Raw genomic sequence first — 25,074 nt, forward strand, 5'->3', positions numbered from 1 at the left:
CTCGTTTACAAAAGAAAAAAAGAAGAAAGAAAGAAAAGAACTTAGCATACAGTCTGTGTACAAAAAACCAGGATTTACAATAGCGTTACTACCCTCAATGTATAATAGGAATATAATAATTTTTATCACATATAAAAAGCAGTTGTATATGTACATATCTGAGTAAGATTAGGTACCATTATTCATTATTAATATTAATATTAATAATTATTATTATTATTCTTTAACCAATAGAAGCTATCATATAATTTGGTACACTGTTTAACGTGGATATTTGATACATACGAACAATAATTAATGTGTCGTTAGTTCCTGGTGTCTTGACATTTAGTCGTTGGTTTATTTCAATCGCACGATTTCCTATGTATACACACGGCTCGCTTATATCCCTTGTTACACGCGACTTTATGTCTCTGCCCCCCCTTTTTCTTCTTTTCTTTTTCTCCTTAATATTATTCATATAATATCTATATAACACGTGTTATTCAATAAGTCAGAGCTATGGCCAGTTCCTAAGTTTCACGAGGGTCGCTCGATCGCAGTCGTCACGTTCGTGTCGTCGCACTTCTCCTCCCGCGAAACGGCAGACGATTAAAGCAGTTTCGAATCTCTTTTCTTATTGCTCCTGCGCACAATACTGCGAAAATACCACAGCTTATTCAATCTTCCTGTTCCTTTTCTTTCGTCCTCGTTATTCTCTTCGTGTGCATCTCATCGTCACGCTTCCCATCAATTCCTTTTTTTTTTGTCTTTCTGCGAACAATTTTGAGCGACGTAACAAGGCTTGTCTTCTCTTTCAGGGTGCAGCGACTCCTTAGATGGAAAAGGGATGAACAAAAATACAAGTCTTCGTCGTGTTTTCCCCACTGTTCTATGATGATTAGAATTATCCTGTCCGCAGTTTCCCTTTTCTTGTATAAATATAATATCGTATCGACTTCCGCGCCGTATACGACATTCGACGAATCTCATGCGGTTCCATCCAAATTCTGTCCTTCCTCTCTATATTATAATTTCTCTTTCGCGGTTAATCGAAAACGTAACAGACAAAATTACAAGTAATAAAAATTCGAGGCAACAATTCGATCCCTTAAACGTCTACCTAAAAATACGAATGGAGTCGCACGATATCGAAGGCACAACTCTTTATCAAATTGGATCAATTGAAATCAGGCGCAATGAGAGGCATTTCATCGTGTATAACGTCTAAATTCTTTCGAGCAGTTGAGTCAACCGCACAGGCAAATGACTTTTCATCTTTGATGCACGAAATTAAGTACAACGAAATTTCTTCTTCTATTTTCTCTTTCTTTTCTTTTTCGACTCGTCTTGAAAGAGTAAAAAATAGTGAAATATTGTTAAATGGATAGATCTCTCGTTTTGATCTTTCTTTTTTTTTTCCTTTATCCTGCGAAACTATTATTTCCAATCGTATTGTGAACTATTGATAGTTTTTTAGCCTTATTTTTTTCGGTCGTTAGAAAGTTTCATTTTAACGTTTCGTTTTTTATTGGTAACAAATTTACATAGGTATACGGAAACTTATGTTCTTCTCATACCTTTTGTTTTCTATTCGGCAGAAATGGGAATCCATAACACTATTCGCTATACATTTATACAATCTTATCGTACTCTAACGCGAATTCGTATGCATTAATCGAGGCAAGTCAGATACTTAGTTAACTCGTTTCATTTTTCTCTCTCTCTCTCTTTCTTTCGTTTTCACTTTCTTCCTTTTTCTCTTTTTCTCCCCTCGCTCTCTCCCTCTCTCTCTCACACACGCACACACACACACACACGCACACGCATACACGCACTCATTCACTCTTACTTTCCCCCTCTCTTTTATTATCAATCTCTTCGGCAGATGTTTTCCTACCAAAACGTCTGTATTTTTTTTCTTTTTTTCTTTTTTTGTTAAATTCCAAAAAACCGAAAAATCGCCATGGATACACGCGAAACGAAGAATGCACGAATATGTTAGGCATAAGAAAGAAACCAGATGAGAATTGGTTGCCTCAACCAATACGTAGAAATTCTGTTCTTAATCATAATCGCCTGGCTGTTCTTATCGTTATTCGTTTGTTTTCTCAATGGTGCAAAAAGGATTATACCACACGCATTGTATCTGAATGCAGAATCAACTGCCCACAATTACGAATGCTCGCAACTGCAAGTCCGTGAATATCAGTTGCAGAAAAAAGAAAAGAACAGATCTGCGAGTTATATCTGTACAGATGCTTCTATCGTTCGACACCAAGCTGCTGGCGCAGTAACATCTAGGTAGTTTGAACTTGCTGCTTCACCGTGGCAGCAACTTGGTAGAACGTCAGTGTTTAGCGTTCATTATGGATTCCGGCTGGTATTTTGTGATGACTCACAGTTCTGTGGATTGAACTGGCTAACTATAAAAAAAGGAGGATGAACTAGAGATGGTCCAGCCTGTGCTTTTTCCTTTAGTAGCTGTTCCTTTCGTAGTGGCTTTAACAGGCTCACGTCAGGGTAGCAACTGCAATAGAAACGGAGAAACGAAGTTGAAAGTTTGTGGAATTGATGTTAGAAGGGTGTGTACTGTTTTTCTTTTTAATGGTATTTATTATTTCTCAATGGAACCTTACTCCAATAGTTTCTGTAATTCTGGCCGCAAGGCTTCTCTATTCGGTTGTTGAAATTTTTCTGCTTCTTCCGCACACTCTTCGTTCGTATCTTCCACTTCCTGTTCTGCATCAGAGCAAAATTCGAATGCTTTCTCCAGTGTCTTGCTTGCACTGTGACTACGCTGTAGAAGGTAACCGTTCGTAACGTAGTTAGACAATGCTGGCGGAGTCCAATTACTGTACGCATCAGTAGTAGAAGTATACGGTCTCTGAAAATACAACATGGTAAATAGAATATGAATGTTCCCTCTTCCTTTATACCTAATACCTGTATTCCTACTTCTTGTATTCCTAATACCTTTTCGAGTTCTTCGTGTAGCCAATTAATAGCGTGCATCCATTTCTTTTTCAATTCAGGACTTTGATGCAAGAGTTGATACGCAGGTCTGCATTTACTAAAAAGTTGCACCATGCACTTGATGCACTGATAAGCTCTCTTCTGGTAATGGTGTTTACTTCTTTGTATGATTTCGAATAAACCTTCCCTTTCGTCTGGTACACCTACAAATATTTATAGGTGCAACAATAATTATATATTTCTTTCAGATATATCAGTATCTATTCTAAAATGAAATATACTTTTACCTTTGAGTACATTATGGACACGATGTGTTTGCCACGAATCTTCCATAAGAAGCATAGCATGCAACAACTCTGTGTGATGCTTTATTTCGTGTGTAAACGCAAATCCAATTTGCCATAATAATTCGCTAAGTAGTACTCGCGTTAAGTGCGGATTCTCCCAACAACAATATTGTATTAATTTTATTGTATCGTCAATAACGTTACTGTCGACGTCCTCGATTAGTTTCTTCATGTAACTGTTGTAACGGAATCATACTTAATTGTCTCGTTAATTTTCCTTTCTATGTATCTCAATTCAAAATCATTCCACAGAATGAATCGTACCTGTTCTTAAGAAAAAGAATATCTGCTGCTTGCGGTTGAATAGGCATCAGATATTCGTTCTGACACGCTGGATCACCGTATGGATTTGGTAGAGGCGCTACTCCTGATTGTGCATGACTCGAATGCGCTTTCGATGATATATCGCAGCAGCGTATCAACATACTGACAACTTGATGCAGCTTCGTTAAATCAGCATATTGATACTTTATCGTAGGAGTGGGCCCGTCGTCAATCGCAAACAACATAAACGCAACCGGAACATTCAACTACAAGAAGAAAAAACAATAATAGATGACCTAGCTTTCGTGCTACTTTAAATGAAAATACTTACTTTAAGCAACTGTGCCTTTTCAGCAAGACCAATCGACGCGTATTTGTGGAACAGGGACAAGTAATGAGACATGTGACGATAATGATCTGTCATTTCACGATGAAGTAAAGAAAGAACAGCATGCAATAAATGATCACTGAGCGTCGCTGTTGGGTCCAAAAGTATGACTGGGAATATTTCAATAATTTATTAATATTAATATCAGACAAGATCTCCTATTTCTGTAAAGATAGAACAGGACTTACTTGGTGCGTTTAAACTAGGTGGTGCGCATGGACCATCCTTTAGAGAGATGTGTGCAAGCCTTACAAAAATATTGAGGAAAGCTGTTCGAACATCTGGACTGGGACAATTCAAGAGATACTCGCTAAATCTGAGAACAATCGATTATTTTCATTAAATACTGATCTACTCTTCTTACTCTCATATTCGTGTATTTAAAAAGAAGAAAAATTATACCTGTGAGGATGATTAAATAACATATTATGAGCAAACCAGGACCGCACAGATTTACAACTTCGCAGGTGGTAATACAAGATATCGTGCCAGTCCATTGCTTCACCGCGTAACTTTTTTTTAGTATGGAACCCTGTATAAAACAGGAATCTAGACACTAGTTGAACAGACAACATTGCGAGTTCTTCATGTTCAGGACTCTGTAATGAGAGAGCTCAAAAGTTATTATGCATTCCTTAGAAGATACTTTCAAAAGATTATCATTTACCGGATCAACTTACAAGTTTTTCATTTAAATTTGGTGTTTCAACAACGTAAGTATTATAAGACACAAGTTGCCTAATAAATTGAAAATACTCTGCACTAAACTGGTTCCGATTATGCATAAACTTTATATTCTGTTTCCTGACGCTGTGTTCAATAGCCGGGGGCATTTTCATAACTCCTAGTTTCGTATCTAAAGGTCAAAATGTTTTCGTAATAATGAATAATTGTAGCTCGTTCAAGCACCATAAAATCTAAATAATACTTACACAATGATAATTCATTAACGCTTTTCGTTAAAGTATTTTCTTCTACATCTAATCTGGTATAAAATAACATGTAGGCATTCCACCATCGTTTTTGTTTTCGATAACTCATTCGTTTGAGCATGTGGTCAAATACTTCTCCCAAATAATCACCACCGAAACACTGAGACTTCATTTCTTCCTCTTCTTCCATTTTACACTCCGTAACATCGCCGTCATCGAACTTATACCATTTGGCAACGCCATCGCCCTGCCTAATAAACAAAATATTACAATTATTCTACCTGAAAAGTTACCCTGAATGCTTGCAACAATTTTAAATACCTATGCAAAATATAAGAATAGTAATGTCCTCCGCTAGCTTGTCCACTATGTACTACGATGCCAGTCAATTGATATTTAGTGCAAGTTCCCTTCATGGATTCCTCGTAATCACAGTCTATAACTTCTCCCTCCAGCTTAGCAAGTCCAGAAACAGTGTAAGGTTCCATATCCAAATCTCTTGGAAATTCGAAGTAGTCATTAAATTTTATAGCACAAAGTCTTTCGAAGTCATACTCAAATCTTTTCAATTGAATTGCTAAAACAGGTGGCAACTTCTTCACGCATAATCGTTTCACGGTTACGACCTAAAAAAATATAATCCTATAATGCTATGTAACTTATGTAATAAAAAATGTCTTAAAGAAATCGATGTTTTACCAACAGAAATATAAATTTCTCCCTTAAGAAACATTTTTTTAATATGTAACTTCTATTTCCCTATGGTCATACCTTTTTATTACATTTGTCGCAATGATAAGCATCTGCACCTTCTAATAATTCGCCCTTCACATACTGCTCAAGGGAGTCCAACAAATTGCTGTGGTTTCTAATATCCACGCTTATCAAACTGAACGGCTCCTCCTTGGAATATCTGAAGACAATGTAATGCGGTATTACAGTTTACCGAAAAAAGCAGAATATAAGAATTAAGAAGGTACCTATGAGGGCAACCTTTGCAGATTTTCTGGTCACTGTATGAACCACCGAGAATCTTGCTCATTATCTGCTCATGACCTAAGGCTTTTAATGCCTCATCTAAGCTTTCCACTAAGCTCATGAAAAATTCTACCGCGTCTTGTTGTTCCCTAAGATTTACAGGTTCGCCTTGAAGTCTGAAAAAAAATTCTTCTGATTCTTTTATCCTCCATAACCCACAAGAGTCTAAATATTTCCACTTACTTAAAATGTTTCCAAAGACCTCTAGGTATATAATATTGTAGTTTGCTATAAGCCAAATGACCAAAGATGGCTTGTACTTGTTTTAAAATACCTATATTATATTCTTTCCTAGATTCGTCAGCTCCACATTTTTCTTCGTTTGTATCGTTATCATTTGTCTCTATCGTTTGCTCTCCCTCGGTCCTTTCTTCTCCCGAGAAGTCTTCGTTTAAGTCCATGGCTGCACCTTCTGCGGCCAGGAGTCCGACTCTTATGCTTTCGACCATGTACAGTTGCTGTAATACTGAGTTCATGTAACAAGTGGCACCCGCATTCTTTAGGCCAACAAAGCCTTTCAACGGTCTAAGCCCAACTGGCGGTAGGTAATCCCATTCCACTAGCGGCTCGTCCTTATCCGAGTAGAACATGTCGGTGAGCATTGTGACTAGAAGTTTCATGTTAGGTACACAGCCTGCACAAAGAACTCTGAGCAAATCGAACGCCGCGCTGGTTGACTGGGGCGTCGTGCATACTGGGCTCGTTTGTGAGGCACTTAATTCTCCAGTGTTGCGAAGCTGCAACATCAGACGCGAGGCGGGAAATATGAAGTCCTCAACTAGCTCTTTCACCAGATTCGTGCCGTGTTTCACGTCTGAGCCGAGCTCGTAATTTTTACTGGAAGGCAGAATCTCCAACAGCTCTTTGGCGAGGCAAAGGTGGCCCTCCAGTACAGCTTCGTCGACCTGACTCTCGCCAGTCTCTTTCACCTCGTCACGAACTTTCTTCAACCACGCTATTTCAGCTATCAGTAACGACTCGGCAGACGGAAGTGGACACTGTATCGCGTACGCGTAATCTAACAACTTGCACAGTAACTGAAAGTACTCGTGGCTTTGTTTAGCGTATTCTATGACGGTGGTATTCAACACGGAAAAGAGTAGCATTATAGCGAAAGGTAGTGGCTGTTTATCATCACAGTAGAACGTCCATATGAGAAAGAATTGTTCGGCCGCGGCCGTTCGAATTACTTTCGACTTACTTCGAAGCACGAGATCTATTAGAAACGTGTGCCACATTTCGTCCTTTGACAACGTTTCCAACGCGCTTGGGTTCAAGACCAAGGCGATTGGCAGAACTTCCAATGCCTCTTTACATACTAATACGTCGTTGCTATCGGGATTGTTTGTGGTATCGTTCTCATTCGTCTCGTGTAATTTATGAAGCGTCTCGGCGGACGCGTTTATGTTACTCAGATTACCAGTGGATGCTGCCCATGCTAGCCTAATTATGGCACGAATGGTAGCTAGGTCTGGTAGTTCACACTGATAGACTTGTTTAAAAAGCTTTGGTTCAGGTGTTCTCGATTTACGAACTACAATATACGGTGTTAAATGGATTCCCACGCTCCTCAACATGTAATCGATATTTGGATTATCGTCGAATAGAAACGCATGCTTCAGAATTGAGTTCGGACCTAGAGCTGGATTATAGTTGTCGTCTTTCTCCGCCGTTATCATAGCCATTGCATAGGCGAGTACGACCAGGTAAAATTTACACAACTTCAACACTGTCAAATAAGCTGCCCGTTTCGTAGTCTCGTCCGCGTTCGGTAGAAATTTGTTTTTAGTTAACATCTCAAGAATCACTCCAGCATCGTCGCTGATTATAAAATTAAATTGAAAATCGAAAGCCTTCTCTGATGTCGTATCTCGTGCTGGCATTAATAAACTATACATAACCTGGAACAGAAACCATTTACGGTTTAATTGACATTAAAATACGACGGTATCATTATTTATATAAATATCAGATTGATTTACCTCTAAATTGTATAAAACTTCGGTAGGACTCGCAGTAAAAAATAAAGAATCTACGGTAGTATTACAAACAACATTCTTATCTTTTCTATGGCGATTGAAAAACCACTGTAATCGTTGTACAGTGTGAGTATAAGGTGGCACCAATTGTAAAAGATTCCGTGCACCATCGCGTAATTGCGCATGTTGAAGAGTGCATCCAAGATCCGATAATTGAAAGAAAAATGTAGCATATTCCGATGTTTCTGACATAACCTACAAGTAAAAATAAGTTATCGATTAAAATATCTCAAAAATTTCAAGATACAATAAGACAAATATTTGCAAAAAATATAGCTTTAGAAGTAGACAAATTAACATACCACGCCCGGTAATTTATTTTCTGCATTTACATTTCGTGCATCATATAAATGATGCGGAGAACTAGTCGAACTATCTGAGCTACTATCTGGTGAGCTTGGCATATTGCTATTTACTTGACTCAGCTTCGCAGACAATACCTAAACAAAAAATATCAAGTTCATTACATGCATCAACACCACTATAGTAAAAGTAACAGTACATCAGTGATACAAACCATTTTGTATCTCAATGGAATTTGAGAAAGGACTTTCCTATCATCTGTCAGCTCTAAGGACTCTCCATTAAGAAATAAGTCAAGCTTCACGTTTGGCTCATTTGCTTTAATTTTGCGCAATATTTGTCGTCGCAATGATCCTAGCGTGTCGTTAGTGTGAGTGACTATATGCTCTTCAGTTGCATTACGCCCAGGATTTGCGATACGAATGATGAGGTATAGTTCTTTCCCACAAGCTGCTCTGTAATCAAACGCGATCAATATTTTTCGTTATACCAAGAAAGACAATATTTTCCTATGTAAGTAAAAACAAATATACCTATGCAATGGCAATATCTTTCGTTCTCCTGAAAAGGCTGTATCATATTCATTTATGTATTCTTGTAACACTTTCATAACGCGACACATTTTCATAGCTTCTATTTTTATTTTGTCCGACATTTGTTCTTCGCGTTCCTCTTTTCCCTCAAGATATACTGTACTTAAAACGGACACAGTATCATAGTGCGCTTTTAATCTGTCCATACATTCTCCTATATATGTTACATGGAATTCTAAAACCGAAGATTGAAGGCGTGGTCCTAAATTAGTATTTACTTCCTTTAAGAGTTCTATGGCTCGATTTGCAATTTCTTCAGGACTATTGGTTACCACCTAAACACATGAATGTGTAACATAAATAGAGATTGAACTAAGTATTGTTAGACGAAAATGTGTACTACTAATTTACTTACTCGCCACAAATAATTCGTACCAATCAGTTCAAGATCGTTCATGAGAAACGTTCTTCTATTCAACTTTAACTTTCCTTCTTTAGAATTCACGGCTTTGAAGAACCGTTCGTAACATTTAATGCCACTTTCTGTGAGCAATGCTGGATCTAGCTGTAGTATATTATTTTGGAAAAAATCTTTGTTTATTGCCGGATCAAGATCTGGTTCTTCTCCCATTAGTTTGGAAAACCATTTAAAACAAGCTTCACGATCGGACACGAATACACCTTGCTCTGCCAAACACTGCCAGATTTGTTTAGCTTGATCCGCGCATAACCATAGCTGACCATCCTATAAAAATTGACACGATTACAAACACTTGCTGTATGACGCTTTTTAACTGGATAAATAATCCTGACTTACTTTTAATAAGAATCGTAGGAAATTAAGTCTTTCTTGCACTTGCATAATGTGATTATAACGACCATCGGGCATGAAAGTGTTTGGATCGAGGTCCGGATTTTCTTTGACTAACTGTCGAACCTTTTCCATATAATTTGTTAAACTGTCTGTTACGAGAACTACCGTTGAATGTTCTGTTTGAAGTCGTTCTATAACATCTTGCCTAAGTGATTAAAAGAAGGAATTGATGAAGCAAACATAAATAAGGAAATACTCTGTGAGATTTGTCAGAGCTAAAGTAAACAGAATACCTATAGTGGTGACCTCGTTGGGGCTGACATACTACATGAGGATTTGGTTCATAAAGGCAACATATTTCTCGTATCTGCTTCAAAGCAGGTAAGACCCACTTATCACCATTCTCCAATTCCTCTACACACTTATCTAACCAAATTGTCTTTTGCGCGTCTCTTTCTTGTGAACACGAATAATCGAGAATTTTGACATGAGCGTTTAATGCTTGATCCATGATCTCTGTAGGCACTTCATCAGAATGAGCCAAATTCCAAAATAGGGTTAAAACCTGATTTTCAAACAATAAAATTGTAACGTTAAATTAAATTTAAATTAGATGTGAAACATATTGAATTATGAATATATAAAGCTGAAAATTACAAAACCTTATGTGCCATTACTCCATCCTTATCGTCTTCTGCGAGCCTCCTTATTAACTCTAATAATTTTTCTCTTTGTTTTTTATTAGCAGTTTTCCAACTCGTCTAGAATAGAAAGATGTTAATACCTTATAATAATTATTAGAACAAGAGGACTGTAGTATGGTAATAATAGGTACCTGAAAACATTCAAACAAATGATCGAGTTGTTCAGGACTAAAATCCCAAGCAAGTTTTGCTAATAAATCATGAACATTTTTCACGATTGCTTCATGCTTTCCAGCCTGTGCCGCCCAAACTGCATCTAAATCTTCTAACGTTAGTGCTCGTTCTTTTATAATAAAACGTAGAATTTTTTCCAACTTTTCAACATATTGAGGTTGATGTAAAGAATCTCTTAAAACAATTTCTAACACTCCATTTTGTTTTATCCATACCTAAGTAAAGGGAATAGTATCGATTGGTTAATATTTATTAATCAATGTAACTTGTCATTTTATTTTCTAAACTTACTGCCATGCGTTCCGCAGTGAGCCATTCTTCCTCTTCAACGATCGCATTTCGATGATAGAAACTAACAGTGCTAATTACTTTATTTACTTCGTTTAAAGCATTCATTTTCCCATTAAATGAAGAAATCTGTAAGAGTCTCAGTATCATCTTCAGTCTCAGCATTTGTAAATTCTTAATCATCTCATCTTGCTGTGGTACTCGAGACACTAGACATTTTGCGGCCTTAATTATCGCTGATATTGCGTCATTCTTTGATTCGTTTTTTGCTTCTTTCTTCAGTTCCTCGTCAGTCAAATTATCCAAAATTACAGGCAGCATTACCTACGCATGGTCGAATGCATGCACGTTCAAGCATTTGTCATTTAGAAAAAAGAACGTATTAGACAATATAGAAGACACTTACCACAATAGGCATGAGGTATTCAACTATTGTGGGAACAGTAAGCAGTTCGTAACACAAACCGAAAGGTCTGATTAAAGCATAAATAACTGGTACTGTTAAATTTTGACCACTCTGAAATCTAGAGAGCAGAATTTTAAATCCACCTAAATTTCCAAACCTGTAAAAAAAAAGTTTTGAGTACAATGGATACAATAATCGTATGCGAAAATATAATATCATTTAGTCACCTATTTATGAGATCCACCAGCCAACCACGGGGAGTTCTCGAATCAGGAGGTGGTCGTGCGTAAACTTCTTCATCAGGGATATCAGAGCCAGGAGGAACGGTTTCTGAATCTCTTGCAGCATTAAATGTGTGAAATCTAGAAAAAATATAATGGCGACAAATTGAATGAAATCAGTCAGTATAAAAAAGGGATAAAATTGTTTCATAAAAAATCATAAAAAATATTACTCACTTGTTACTAGGATTAAAAACCATTGCCAACAAGTCAAGGAGAGGAAACCAGTCCTTGTCTAGTTTCAGGACACATAGATCCACTAATCGCGCACAGTTTGCGTTAATACAATTTTGAATGTTTAATTTCCAACTACTTACTGCATCATCAGTCAATATTTTCGTAAAAGAAATTGTGAGTTCCTCTCGAAAAAAGCGCTGACATGCTTCGCTTTGTACATCAATTCCTAGGGAAAATAAGGAAGATAATATTAAAGAAAATATTTGATCATATATGTAGAAGTTCAAAACTACTTATTACATATAATAACCTTTTTTACAAAGTTCGATACTGGCTTGTAACAGGCACTCTAACTCTTGTTCTGGCAGAACTGGTACAACCCATCGTGGACTAGATATTTTTTCATGAAGAATATTAAGTTTTGCGACAGGAAAATCAGGGTCCCCTTGAACTTGATTACTATCTTCTACTGAAGTTAACATATCATTAATGCATTCTGTTTGTACCACATTCTCCGTGAGTTGAAGCCCAGACATTGTGTCAACCAATTGTTGTGTTCCTGGTGGACTGTGCATCTACAGTATCAATGTCATTATAAATGAAATATCATGAATACAATTAATAGTATCACTGTAGTAAAAACAATATCGCTAAACAGTACCTGTGTATTTTGCTGACTGTCAAGAGGGTCTATGCCTACTCCTTGGCCTGTTATGGGAATCGTCATTTTGCACACTCTTTGCTATATTCCAATTGTCTTAGTACCTCTTGGTCCAATAATTGCACCACCAATAATAACCATCCAACTCATTCACTGACATTAAATATAATTATACCCTAAAGGCCTTGATTGAATAAACTATACCTACATTATCTGAAACACAATAACAACAAATTCCACAATATATCAAACTTTCATACTCTTCACTACTGTCTCAACAATACACAAACATGATCTTTTAAAACTACATGATAGACATAATGCTGTTCCAATGATTGAAAAGCTACAGCAAACATGGAGCAAAACATAAGAGCAATGAATATATTAAAAAGAAATACAGTACTGCCTTGGAAATTAACAGAGGCTCAGGACCATATCTGGCTAATTTGAAAAGTAGTAGATTTTCTAGGAAAACCTAAGTATATTCTCCATCGAATACGAATGAGAGAAAGATACCTTACGCAGGATAGTGAGGTCCCACAATAGTTTGTCAAAATAGATATCTTTGGTTGTAGGATAACGAGCCTCAGGCACACTTGTTTGTATATCTCAGATACATAACGTTGCAAACTCACTCCACAATGTCAGTTCCAAGAACTGGCTGGGATAGGTCGAGTCGATTTCAAAGACAAACTCCCTGACAATTTCCAAGGCATCTGTATACAAAGACGTAGAGGACTATCTACAGTGATTAACAGATTAATTTATCAATCATGTACTCGATCTCGATCAACTGTAACACAACAAACGGTTCCAGCAAAGTACACGATCGAATCCGTGTATCACTGTAATTCGAGTCTCTCCCAAAAAAAAAAAAAAGAGAAAAAAAACACCGGGCAGCGTCGATCGGTTCAAGCCCGCGATATCTGCGAAACGAACGTTAATAAGCGTCAGGAGGAGCCACAGACAACAAGGGACGTCTTGCACGTTCTGTAAGTCGCATGACAGCATGATCTTGGTAAGGTTTCAGTCGACGAATTCCAATCGTTTCTCCGAACCGACGAGAACGACTCTTTCGTAAATAACAATGGTGTCACTCGCCTATACGGAACCAGTGCGAAACCACTGATCTACCGCATCCAACTATTCCTTCTTTCTTTTATATATTTTTTTCTTTCTTTTTTTCAAAATTTCGCAACCCACGAAAGATACGATGTCATGTCACGAATTATTTCTCTTTTCTCTCTCTCTCTCTCTCTCTTCCTCTCTCCCTCTCTCTCTCTCTCTCTCTCTTCCTCTCTCCCTCTCTCTCCCCCTCTCGTTCTCTTTCGTTGGCTCTTTTTATTTCTCTCGGGTGTATCGTCGAACGCACCGAGAGAGAGAGCTGTCAACCGTCAAAAATTAGAAACAGGAAGCGGCCAAGCCGGGCCCCCTTTTCGCTGCTCGGGCAGCATCGCCGCGGAAAGGATGCCGCGAACAATCGTCGACGAATTACCACGAAACAACGACAAATACGTCCACGGCGTGCTCACAAAGAGCCAACGTCGAGGCGACGACCACAGGGGGATTTCTCGCGAATATTCGCGGTCCCGCGATCCGCCCAGGGAACCCTCGAACCGTTTTATTTCTATGGAGTAGGCGGAAAACTGTCGCGGTTCCTATACCTATGTAACTTCAACGGTTCCTCGGTGTCCAGGGAGCAAAACTATTTTTCGCCCCGTTCACTCAACCGGGCCACCTCCGGACAAAATGGCGACCATCCTAACGATTAGCACTGCCGTATTAAGAGGAACCTTTTAAATTTTGCCCGTCGAGCGAATACCGAAACGCGCCGCGACGCACGGCGATGAAGGACGTCCCTCTGCTGTCGGCGTGGCCCTCCGCGGTCGCTTCAGAACGGTGTAACGAACCTTCTTTACATAGTAAACGGGTGATAGAAATATTTGTTGCACTTTTTGACGTGACGTTATGGAACTCACTGGCGAATCTGTAAACACGGCTATCTTACGGCGCTACCGTCGGCCCCGAGTTACAAACGACCACCGTGTACCACTGACACTACTACGTTCACGGTGCTCCTCTCTTGTCCCTTTTCCTCGATCATTCAATCTCGATCGACGATCGCCCGCTATCGTTTAACCCTTCTGTTTTAGATAGGAGAAGTTTAGGGTTTCTTTGGGAATGTTAGGTTTAGTCGTAATTTCGTATCTAGGTTCTCGGGGATTTGGTTCGCTTGGTTTTTTCACTGGGTGAAAAAAATGTTATGGTACCTACTGTGCGCGAAAAGAGAAACGGTTTCAACCCCCTGTTCGCGATTCTTGTACAGGGCGGTGATTTTTCGTGGGAGGAGGATGGAACCTTGATTATTCGCACGTTTTGATGGTCGATATTGATTTCTGTGTTGGTCAGTATTTTTTGTATAGTGGAACATTGGTTGAGACGTAAATGTGACTAGTAACATAATAAAACTAGCTGTCGAAGGGCCGATTCGGGTTTGAATCTCGTGGTATTTGGGATGTAAGAGGTCTTGTTGTATTGTTTTTTAGATTTACTGTTTTTGTACGATTGTTAATCAGTATTCTTAATTAATTGTAGAATTGAAAGGGGAATATTTAATCTGTGTAAGATTTAGAGGACCAACAAAAATTCGCTGGATATTCTACACGCTGTATTGACAATTTTTCTTTTTCTTTTTAGTAATTTATTTGAATTAAATTCCGTGCAACTGTACACAACATTAGCGATTGTAGTTTTTTAATGTAATTGTAATTTCGTAGATTCTTTGATCGGGAAATTAAGCTATAATTTATTCACATATACATATGTATATATCGGAAGTACATATCGCAGTGAGTAATGCATAGTGTTATGAAAGTCAGTGACACTATAAATTGCGATACATTTTTTCTAAATGGAACGAATTATTATAAGAATAGTTGATATAACTGTAATGTATTAAAAAAAATTAAGTATATATTTAGGGAACATGTTTCATTTAGAAGTTCCACGTTGCACAATTAGTTTGCATAAACGTAAAGATACCAACAATAGTTCGTAATTACATAAAACCAACCTCTTGTGATAAAATAACAACCATTTGTATTACAGAACACAAATTTCATAAATGTATTAAAATAATTAAAATTCGCTAAGTAAACTGAAAAACAAGCGGGGAATAACATCGAACTTTATTGGAACAAGTAATATTTAAAAAATGAGTTAATTCCAAAAGCTAAATTTCCTTTATTACTTAAAAATTTTTATTTTAGTTCTGGAACATGGTTGATTACTTTTGGCAGTTCATTTTTCATTTATTTATTAAACGGTGCCCGATAATCGTGTCTTTAATCTGGCCAGTCTTGTAATCGTCGATAGCAAGAAAAAAATATAAAATCTATATATTAAACATAACACAAGACACAGAAGAACAAAAATATCATGTATAAAAACGAAACGTATCTTCGAAGATATTAACACATTACTTGAGACTTTAGTAGTAGGTGAATCAAAATGATACGTCCGCTTCTAATCATTATTATACGTTCATAGAAATATTTTACCAGAAAAAGATGCGTAATAATTTACAATTATGTAAATTTAAACAATAACACTTGCCTTTAGGAATATAAATAGCGTGCAGTGTAAATTTTACAATCATGCTACATTTTTTTCTTCTTATATGATGATATATTTGATATAATCTGCTACCTATCAAATGTAAATATCAAGAGATGCTTTTAAATGTTTCATTTTTATTGAATATTACGCGATCTTTATTGAAGACTGCGCGATAATATTACCTATTATCCTTCAGTATTTATTTAGAAATATTATTTAAAATGAGACATCCATTAAGAAAGAAGAAATGATTTCAATCTTATTTATAAAAAAAAAAAAAAAAAATGCTATCGTTCGTAAATCAAATTTGCGATTTTAAATCATAACAATCTCAATAAATGTGGAAACCTGTTTAATCCACTTTGAAATTTAGTTTGTTCCCACTGCCTCTTCATAGAATGAAATTTTTATTTACAGCCAAACGTAACTTTCTGTACGTACGGGTACTGTAAATGATGTACCGAGATTTTCCGTTTTCACGAGAAACATTCGGACTTTTCTTTCAACCGTATGCGTTTATGATTTAAAATGTTCATCATAAGGTAAGCTCTTCGAGTTCCTTCAGTAAGTCACCTTCCTTCTTGATTTTATCTACTTGGTTGATTTCTAATTGTTTTCCCGCTTCTAACTGTTCTTTCAGTTTTGAAATTTGTTCTAGTTTCTGTGAAGAAAAATATAAGTATTAAATATACAAAAAAAAAAAGAAAATCAATTAAATTGGTATATTAAACAAAAACTGTTACTTTTTTAATTCCTTTAATTTTCTTATTTCTTTCCAACTCATCATATTCAGGAACATTTGCAGTCAGAGTTTGACTTTTTGAGCTTGTAGTAACTTGTCCATTTGTACTTTGCGAGGGAGTAGAGCCATCCGATTCCTTCTTAGCTTTGTTTGTCTTTTTCTTCGTCTTCTTTGCATTTTTAGATTGATTCGCTAGGAGAATAATAAACCAATTATAGTACAAATTATACAGGAATATAAATTATATAAAAATGTCAGTTTTCTTGATACCGTCAGTTTTCTTGATTCCGAACTCTTCATCGTCGTGTAATTTAAAAGTTATATTTCCTCCTCTGGCAGAAGGTGGTCGATATACTTGTTTCGATGCTGCAAAATGGACATAAAGAAACTTAATATTAATCATTTACCCTAGGAATATATATTACTTCGGTAAATATTATGAAAAATTATTTTTACCTTGCGGTTGACTAGGAGCAATACCCTCAACAGCTTTATAACTAATCGGCTTTTCTGGGAAAGTACTCGCTGGAAAGGTTTGCCAAAGTACTTCCCAAAGTTCCTCTTGTTCATTCCATGGTCGCTCGTATAGTAAAGTTCCAGTGTAGTGCCAAATCTTGAATCTATGTAACAAATTTATCTTTTATTATACACGGCTAATAAGTACGAATTTTATCCTTGAAAGTCTTACCCATTGCCCATTCGAAGTCTAGGTGCAGTAGTCGCAGTCATGAAATGTTCTCCATCCGGAGACCATTGAAGATGCGTAGTATCAGGTGCTTCAGTTTTAGCAATTAACTTTCTCTTACCCATGTCCCAAAGTTCAATACCACCACGGAGGTTACCGAACCCAGTCAAAATTAGAAGTGCACAGTGGTTAAGGAAATGACAAATATAAACAACAGATTGAAATAGCAAATATAGTTGGAATATAATACTTTCAAACTATTGAAAAGGATATTATTTCCTTGGGGATTATAGTAAATGCTGTTTCGATGCAGCGCACCAAACTCAAATACTGCTTCGCATTTAAGATTAAATAACGTGGCTTTGGCTGGCATGAAACCATATACGACACAGAATTCAGTATTTTTTGGAGACCATTGTACTGCATGTATAGGACCTTCCTTACCTAATTGCAGAGAGAAATCAAAGCTGTAAGATCTTAATACTTTGTTTGAACATTAAAATCAAATCAACAGGGAAAAAGATCTATTACTCACTAAGCATAACCATTGCAGTTTCCCCTTTTGTACTAAGATAATGCAATGTTTGTTTTCCATAGTACGAAGCACCTGTTTTATCAACTTCTGTACTCGTCATTAACAAAGCATTCGTTCCGATGTTATTCCAATAAACGTTCACTCTGTCTGCCTAAAATTAAAAGCCTTATAATTTCACTCAGTTACTGTATTTATATCATGAGAACAATATGATACCTGAAAGAAGCTTTTATTTGCTAAAGCTTGCGTGGATTCGAATTTTGGATATTGGAATAGTCTGCCAAATGAAGGTTGACCAGCTTTTCCTATGACACAATAAAGAAAATTGTAAAACACAATTGAATATTTAGAATTATAATATTACTATAGTATAATATGTACAATTTTATAATTAAAAATTTGGTATTTAATGTGGAGAGTACTTAGTCTTACATTGTTTTACATAATAATATAGTAATAATACTATTCGTCATATTAAGCTCAAACCTGCAAGAGTACAGTATAAAAAATTGACTACATTTTGGAATAAAGTTTTATTTATAATTACCTGTTGAATATACTTTTCTTTCCCTATGATTTTATTAATGTACTTACATATAAAATCGTGCATGCAATAATCAGGAAAATCCCCTTTTAGTGTTGATCCTGATTATACATATTTTGCAAGATACCATTATGTGTTAATTATTCTGTTGTACTTCTTTATAATATTAAAGTGTTCTTTAGATATAATTGTCTTTAATCTTCATTCCATCTGTGTATTACATACTTTCCATTGTATATCTGCTTCATAATGAGAGAAACTGAAATAAAAAAGTATTTCATAAAATATGCCAATTTTTATCCTAGTTACACTTGAACTATACTATAAAAAAACACTTTAATTTATATGCTTAATTGTCAAAGCATGGTTGTTAAAATTATTCAACCTTTCTTGATCATTGTTAATTATTTGCATTAACTATTTCTAATATTGCACTTTTGAAGCTCTTATTACATAATGCTTAGAAAAAAATTACGTACTCTCCACATATAAGTACCTTGATATAACATACATGTAATTATATAATTTGAAATTAAATGAATGCAGCAAAGTGTAATTACCAGGCATGTAACAAAGAATATAATACGGAGAATTAGTGGGTGATATACTAAACTTAGCAACTTTGGCTACATTTATTCTGTGCACAATTTTTTCAAAATTGACATCCTCATATAGAATGACATCTGCTCCAGTTAATATCCCACAGATTTTCTCGTCACTTGACCACTGAGGCTCCCTGAATAAATGTGATGTAAATGCAACAACATGCTAAGTAAAGTTTCTGCTATTATATTTAGGAAATTTACTTTTTTGCTAAGGAAAATGTCAACAGGTATAATGTAATTTAAAACTATGAAGTAATACTTTAAAAATATGAAATTTACAAAAATAATTTTCCTTTTACACAAAAAATAATTTATTACATGATTAATATTAATTTGTAACTAGCAATCAATGTAATAATCATTTAAATTATACATTACCAATCTGATTGTTTTTTCTGTACTAAACTCTTCATCAGTTCTCCACTTTCTGACTTCCATATGTAAAGATTTGGTGTTCCTTGAGGATTCGATTGTGTTGCTATAAAACGAAAATCAATGACATTTAAAATAATACAATATTGGAAATATAAACATAAAGGAAGGAAAATAACGATAAAAAGTTCAAAATCTAATCATTTACTTTGCTACTATGATAAAAAGAGTAGAATGAAATAACAAAAAATATAAAAGCAATATTAAATATAATATAATACCGATGAAAGGTTCCCATGTCATAAAATATGTTCCCTGAGGAGAAAACTGAATTGCAGAAATTTTGGGCCTTTTGATTTCTGTAATAATTTTCCACGTATCACAGTGCAAAATCTTGACAGTCATCCCATTGATCCATGCAAAATAGGATCCCTCTGGACTAAAAGTCATTGCTTTACACGTTTTGCTGTCATCCTTAGGAAATGATTTAACTGGTTCATATGACGGCGGGCCTTGTCCTAGGCTGATCCCAATGGAACCTCTCACTACGTAAAATCAATATTTTGTTACCAATCCTCTTACATATTTTTTTAACATAAATTAGATAGTCTAAACAAACATCAAAAAGTGATCCAACTCACAAGACTATACTCATGAGAAACAAAATGAAGCATCTACATACGATTTGAAAAAATATCCAGATTATCGAGAGAAATGTATAAATTTTTATTCACGGCTGTTTTCTTAGTCATATTTACGCTACTACAACGCAATAGTGTCAATGTATCGTAAACGTGCACCAGTAATGCAATGCCACATGACACATTTTCGTGCCGTCGCGGTTTATCGAAATACAAGTAACTTTATCGGGAATAGATATCCGTTTTATAAAATCAAACGTATTATTTGTACGTGAACGACAGTCGAAATTCGATTTCCACTGAAATGAATTACCCACGAAAACAATACAAAATGCTTACCAGCGACACAAGGAACAGTTAACGCCATTTTACCTCCGTTACCATGTGGTACCGTAACATCGAGCATCGACCACTCCAGACCACTCTTGCCAGATTAAGGAATTTGTTCCTCGAAAAAGGATTTCTTGCACATGCGTCGCTAGTATCGTATTCACGAAGCACGTGCACTCAGGACCGTATATACAAACAAATTCAATCGTACAATTGATGAGTCTGTGACAAAAACAGCCCTTGTAAAGTTTTACGACTTATTTAATAAGAATTATTGCCCTTTTTAGAACTGTTTCTAACCACTATTCTAATAGCCAGAAGAAAAAAATTGAGAAAGGTCGTTTTTGTTATTAGCTCTTCCATTCCTCGCATGATCTATTTTCATAATAATCATTATCTGTATACATGAATAAAAACACGAAAATAATATTTAATGGTCTAAGAAGCAAATGAAAATACTTCGCTAATGACTAATCGCAGATATAATAAAATATGAATATATACACAGTTTCTGCAAATAGACGATAAGAAATTTTTATGCAGACTTAATCGGAAAACTTTTTGCTTGCATAGCAATATTGCACAGATTGTAGTAGACTAAGTAGACTAATGTGCGGTGTTGAAACATTATCGTATACTTAGTTATGCTAAATGCTATGCATTTGTTAATAAATATAATTGTTTATGTATATCGAATTAAATAAAGAATTGTTCCAAGTACTGAGAGTGTGATTTAAATGAGAAATAAATCTGTAATATGAACTCTTCGGTGCCATTCATTTATAAACCTTACAGACGATGGGAACTTCTGTGTAGACCTAATAAAATCGAAAAAGGTTTATTAGATACCCTATATACAGCAGAATTGATATGTCAGCATCGTCTTGTGTGGGGTATGGCAAGTTCATGTTTTAGGTGAGCGTTTAATGAATCACCTTACGTATTTCATAATACTTCTATGACCTTTCACTTGTTTTTCAAGCGTCTACTAAAGTTATAAATAATATCACCAATGTATATACATTGTACCTGTATATTTTCTTGCTTTTGTTTCGACTGAAATTAGGTTATGTTGTCATAAATACAACATTTAACAACGGAACTTAGAATGAATCAAATAACGATTTAAAAAAAAAAGTAATTTTGTTAAGTCATATCTTTCAACAAATATTTAGTGCAATTTTTCGAAAACAAGTCCATTATTTTTTTACAGACATATTTATGTTATTATAATTTTATTGTTGGTTTTTCACAGCTTCAAAAATGTTTACTTTTAATTTTTTAGCAATGTGGACGAGTATGGTTTTGAAAGACCCCGTGATTTTGATTATGAAACATACGAAGATTTTATGTCTGAATATCTTAAAGTACTTGCCAAAAGAGCGAAAAAATGGGCTGAAATTATTGGTGAAGGGAAATCATTACAGAGGAATATTACAATAAAGAGATATGTTCGTAAAGGAATACCAGGGGAACATAGAGCATTGGTAAATATGTTTTGTTTTAATAATAAATCCTTCTCAATTAATTTTTATTAAAGTAACTTTAAATACATAAACCATTATTTTATAAATGTAAGAAAAGATTAACTTTTAAAGGTATGGTTGTCTGTCAGTGGAGGAGAAGACATGAAAAATGCAACTCCAGATCTTTATCAACAATTATTAGACTCCCCACACAATAAACAAATTGCAGATGTTATTAAAACTGATTTACCAAGAACTTTTCCTGACAATATATTCTTCAATAATACAGAAAATCAACAGCATCAATTATACAATATTTTATTGGCATTTGCTCATGAAAACAAAACAGTAGGATATTGTCAAGTAAGTATTTTAACTTGTTTTTATATACAATATACTTTTTATTACATTTAACTTATTAAATTGTTTGAAATTTTTTTAGGGTTTGAATTATATAGCAGGATTACTCTTACTTGTAACAAAAAGTGAAGAAACAGCATTTTGGTTGTTAAAAGTTTTAATAGAAAAAATTTTACCTGATTATTATACACCCACTATGGATGGTTTACTTACAGATATTGACGTGCTTGCAGAATTAGTCAAGTAAATTTCTTAAACTCTTATTATATTCTTGTATCTTGGATTTATTGTAATGCTGTATATCATTATATTATTTTAGAATGAAAATGCCAGATATATATCAACACGTAACAACTATAGGTTTACCTTGGGCAGTCATTACAACAAAATGGTTTGTTTGTTTATTTGCAGAAGTTTTACCAATTGAGGTAAAGTTGATTGCATACATACATATTTAAAATGAAACCCCATATAAACTTGATATTTTTGTGTTTCTTTTTTTAAATATTATATGCATATGGTGTGTATACAGTTGAAAAATTCATTGATTAGTTCAATATTTTGAATTAATAATTGAATTCTTGTTTGGATTGTCATAAACTATAGAGGTACTGAATAAAATATTTACAACTTGGCAGACTACATTGCGAATATGGGATTGCCTTTTTTATGAAGGTAGTAAAATTATATTTCGTGTTGCACTAACTCTGATAAAAAGGAACAAGTGCAACTTACTTGCATGTGAAGATTTTACGACGCTAGCTGAATGCTTCAAGGAAATAACAAAGGATAGTATTGTTTTAAAATGTCATGACTTTATGCAGGTAAATATAATCTTTTTTTCTCTTAGGTTTAATATGCTGTAATTAAGCTAAGCAATTATTATAATATGATTTTTTTTCCTTAGAGTATATTCAAAGTACCTGGATCATTGCCTGGTAGCACAGTTTTAAAATTACGAACAAAGATATCGCGACAACGCATGGAACAAAGAGAAAATAAACTAGAACGATAGTATCAACGAAGAGAATCTACTCACTGAAATAATCTAGTCAATATATATTATTTTCTTGCAACCTAAGTATGCTGTGTAAGATTGTATTATAATATAATATTACTTCTATAGTGTTCCTGTAAATATAAACTTAGAAACAAAAGGTAAGACAGTACATTGATAATATTGTTATTATTAATTTGTAAGATTTTTCGTAAATTTATTATTTGTAAAGCAGATCAGGAAATTAAATATTAGGGTGATATTTTAGAAAGTTGTAAGATATGCATATATTTGTTGCATTGAAATCATGTATTAAATACCTCTATTATCATGGCTTTCACAGCTCAAACAGTCAGTATTGAATAAAAACAATCAGCAGTGCGTTTATTTACAAGTGACTTTATTATAAGTTAAATAAAATATCAACTTATGTTATTAAATATGTACAGATAAATTTGTTCACTAAAATTAAATTTACAAACATGTTACACCTATTTCTTTATTTCACTATATGTATCAGAATCATTTTTCAAGTAAATCTTTTGCTTCATTAATTTTTGCAGCTATATAAGGAGAGCCACCTCTATCTGGATGATTAACAGCCATGACTTTTTTAAACTGTTCTTTCACTTTTACTTTATTTGCAGTCGGTGATACGCTTAATATTAAACTAGCTTCGCGTCTCGTCATTTTAGATTCAAAACCACCTTTGTAATATTTACTATTCGCCAATGTCTAAAATAGAATATCCAATTAAATTAGTTGTATCTTTCTAAATAGTCGTATCTTAATTAACTTACTTGTGAATCTAATTTTGGTATATTTTTAACAGCTTCTGCCATTTTTTGAGATAGAGTTGGCATTTTTCTAAGAATATAACGACCGGTAAAACCCACTGCTGCGAGTGTTACACCCGTGGCAACAAGTATGCTAGTCTAAAATTAAATAGAACGTAAGAATTAAAAACTGTCCAAGAAATATTAACTTTCATACCTATTAAAATGTACAATTAAATGACTAGTATGTTTAAAAACGACTGTACAATAAATCTAATTGAATCTTAAACTGTGTCTTTCTAACCTTAAAATTTTTGAAATGTATAAGTTTACCAACACCAGAACCGTTTTTCATTTTTCCTATTATTCATTCATTTTTGTTTTATAAATATTTGACGAACAATCAAGATCATTTCATTCCTGATGAAACGATGATGAAATACACGTGTATATATACTACGAATCTTTAGTACTGCAAGTACAATTAGTCGCAAAATATTTTGAAACAATGAAATGACAGACAACTCTGTATATTATTTTTAATTTTCATACATTATTCGGTAATTTGCCAATTATTATCTAATTTGTCTTTGTTCTTACCATTTTGTTAAACTTGTCACAACAAACGCAGAAGTCGATCACAGATAATTTAACTTTAGATGAAACGATCAGAAATGGTTAGGGCGCTGAATAAGACATTAAAGCAGATGTTCGCTTGTCCCTGAAAATATATATAGTTAAGTAAAATCAACAGTGGCGCTAAATTAATGTAAATAATACGTAGATTATTTGATTTTATTGTAATCTTATTACCTGAATATTCGAGTACTCGAACCCACATTTGGGTATTCAGGTACTCAGATTCAGATTTTGAATAAAAGTAAGTTACAATGAGTATAAACTTTACAAATTGTAAATAAAGATTCAGTTCTTAACAGAACAAAGCCTTATTTATTTCATGTTCAAGATAGTTGACATCTGGTAGTGGAATGTAAAGCCTCACAAGATGAAATAGATGACCCAAGTTGTCACGTTTAAATTGTATCAAATACTTGAGGTATATAATTTTTTTGTCAACATAATAAATTATTATGTATTA

At 34.7% G+C, this 25,074-nt stretch overlaps 4 protein-coding genes across 8 annotated transcripts; 1 reads left to right on the forward strand and 3 right to left on the reverse strand.

Annotated features, from left to right (window-relative positions):
* Positions 1–2,345: 2,345 nt before the first annotated feature.
* Positions 2,346–14,259, reverse strand: Faf (ubiquitin carboxyl-terminal hydrolase-like faf). Of its 3 annotated transcripts, none has more exons than XM_076379005.1 (30): positions 13,969–14,259; positions 12,305–12,517; positions 11,954–12,218; positions 11,644–11,869; positions 11,413–11,547; positions 11,186–11,342; positions 10,783–11,103; positions 10,449–10,706; positions 10,276–10,374; positions 9,907–10,178; positions 9,617–9,818; positions 9,215–9,544; positions 8,800–9,134; positions 8,481–8,721; positions 8,266–8,403; positions 7,907–8,158; positions 6,108–7,825; positions 5,867–6,040; positions 5,658–5,799; positions 5,208–5,512; positions 4,887–5,137; positions 4,635–4,810; positions 4,357–4,553; positions 4,143–4,270; positions 3,898–4,064; positions 3,567–3,832; positions 3,243–3,478; positions 2,956–3,158; positions 2,619–2,866; positions 2,346–2,509 (listed from the first exon to the last, which is right to left on the reverse strand). In XM_076379005.1, the coding sequence occupies exons 2-30, from the start codon at positions 12,368–12,370 to the stop codon at positions 2,347–2,349; spliced, it is 7,671 nt and encodes a 2,556-aa protein (XP_076235120.1). In that variant the 5' UTR covers positions 12,371–12,517; positions 13,969–14,259; the 3' UTR covers position 2,346. The 3 variants fall into 3 exon arrangements, with proteins under 3 accessions (XP_076235120.1, XP_076235121.1, XP_076235119.1); XM_076379006.1 differs by having other exon boundaries at positions 14,215–14,249; XM_076379004.1 differs by lacking the exon at positions 13,969–14,259 and adding an exon at positions 13,406–13,535.
* A 505-nt stretch (positions 14,260–14,764) lies between these two features.
* Eif2a (eukaryotic translation initiation factor 2A) lies at positions 14,765–20,525 on the reverse strand. Its single transcript, XM_076378545.1, has 12 exons — positions 20,386–20,525; positions 19,687–19,950; positions 19,412–19,511; positions 18,989–19,164; positions 18,101–18,189; positions 17,885–18,035; positions 17,623–17,793; positions 17,353–17,527; positions 17,121–17,284; positions 16,935–17,030; positions 16,666–16,856; positions 14,765–16,583 (listed from the first exon to the last, which is right to left on the reverse strand). The coding sequence occupies exons 1-12, from the start codon at positions 20,450–20,452 to the stop codon at positions 16,458–16,460; spliced, it is 1,770 nt and encodes a 589-aa protein (XP_076234660.1). The 5' UTR covers positions 20,453–20,525; the 3' UTR covers positions 14,765–16,457.
* Positions 20,526–20,976: 451 nt separating this feature from the next.
* On the forward strand, positions 20,977–23,687 carry LOC143178717 (growth hormone-regulated TBC protein 1-A). 3 transcript variants are annotated; one of them, XM_076377518.1, is made up of 7 exons: positions 20,985–21,291; positions 21,662–21,863; positions 21,975–22,205; positions 22,285–22,445; positions 22,522–22,630; positions 22,841–23,026; positions 23,110–23,687. In XM_076377518.1, the coding sequence occupies exons 1-7, from the start codon at positions 21,134–21,136 to the stop codon at positions 23,215–23,217; spliced, it is 1,155 nt and encodes a 384-aa protein (XP_076233633.1). In that variant the 5' UTR covers positions 20,985–21,133; the 3' UTR covers positions 23,218–23,687. The 3 variants fall into 3 exon arrangements, with proteins under 3 accessions (XP_076233635.1, XP_076233633.1, XP_076233634.1); XM_076377519.1 differs by lacking the exon at positions 20,985–21,291 and adding an exon at positions 21,444–21,513; XM_076377520.1 differs by lacking the exon at positions 23,110–23,687 and having other exon boundaries at positions 20,977–21,291; positions 22,809–22,983.
* LOC143178721 (mitochondrial import inner membrane translocase subunit TIM14) lies at positions 23,579–24,908 on the reverse strand. The gene is made up of 4 exons (XM_076377523.1): positions 24,789–24,908; positions 24,576–24,696; positions 24,000–24,134; positions 23,579–23,934 (listed from the first exon to the last, which is right to left on the reverse strand). The coding sequence occupies exons 2-4, from the start codon at positions 24,576–24,578 to the stop codon at positions 23,722–23,724; spliced, it is 351 nt and encodes a 116-aa protein (XP_076233638.1). The 5' UTR covers positions 24,579–24,696; positions 24,789–24,908; the 3' UTR covers positions 23,579–23,721.
* Positions 24,909–25,074: the final 166 nt, after the last annotated feature.

The sequence above is a fragment of the Calliopsis andreniformis genome, chromosome 5 (assembly GCF_051401765.1).
Source record: "Calliopsis andreniformis isolate RMS-2024a chromosome 5, iyCalAndr_principal, whole genome shotgun sequence".
In the NCBI taxonomy this organism is placed as follows: domain Eukaryota; kingdom Metazoa; phylum Arthropoda; class Insecta; order Hymenoptera; family Andrenidae; genus Calliopsis; species Calliopsis andreniformis.

Excerpts from the sequence above, each read along its gene's own strand:
- Faf (XM_076379005.1), bottom strand. The coding sequence starts at position 12,370 with ATGACGATTCCCATAACAGGCCAAGGAGTAGGCATAGACCCTCTTGAC. Across the intron at positions 10,179-10,275 it reads ATGGAGTAATGGCACATAAG|GTTTTAACCCTATTTTGGAA; the intron begins GTTTTGTAATTT and ends TTTGAAAATCAG. Across the intron at positions 4,811-4,886 it reads CGTTAATGAATTATCATTGT|ATACGAAACTAGGAGTTATG; the intron begins GTAAGTATTATT and ends TTTGACCTTTAG.
- Eif2a (XM_076378545.1), bottom strand. The coding sequence starts at position 20,452 with ATGCTCGATGTTACGGTACCACATGGTAACGGAGGTAAAATGGCGTTA. Across the intron at positions 17,031-17,120 it reads TGCTCCTAGTCAACCGCAAG|CATCGAAACAAGTATATCGA; the intron begins GTAAAAATAATT and ends TCCATTTTGCAG. Across the intron at positions 16,584-16,665 it reads AAATTAAAGGAATTAAAAAA|AAACTAGAACAAATTTCAAA; the intron begins GTAACAGTTTTT and ends TTTTCTTCACAG.
- LOC143178717 (XM_076377518.1), top strand. The coding sequence starts at position 21,134 with ATGAACTCTTCGGTGCCATTCATTTATAAACCTTACAGACGATGGGAA. Across the intron at positions 21,864-21,974 it reads CAGGGGAACATAGAGCATTG|GTATGGTTGTCTGTCAGTGG; the intron begins GTAAATATGTTT and ends TAACTTTTAAAG. Across the intron at positions 22,206-22,284 it reads AAACAGTAGGATATTGTCAA|GGTTTGAATTATATAGCAGG; the intron begins GTAAGTATTTTA and ends AAATTTTTTTAG.
- LOC143178721 (XM_076377523.1), bottom strand. Across the intron at positions 23,935-23,999 it reads TACCAAAATTAGATTCACAA|ACATTGGCGAATAGTAAATA; the intron begins GTAAGTTAATTA and ends ATTCTATTTTAG.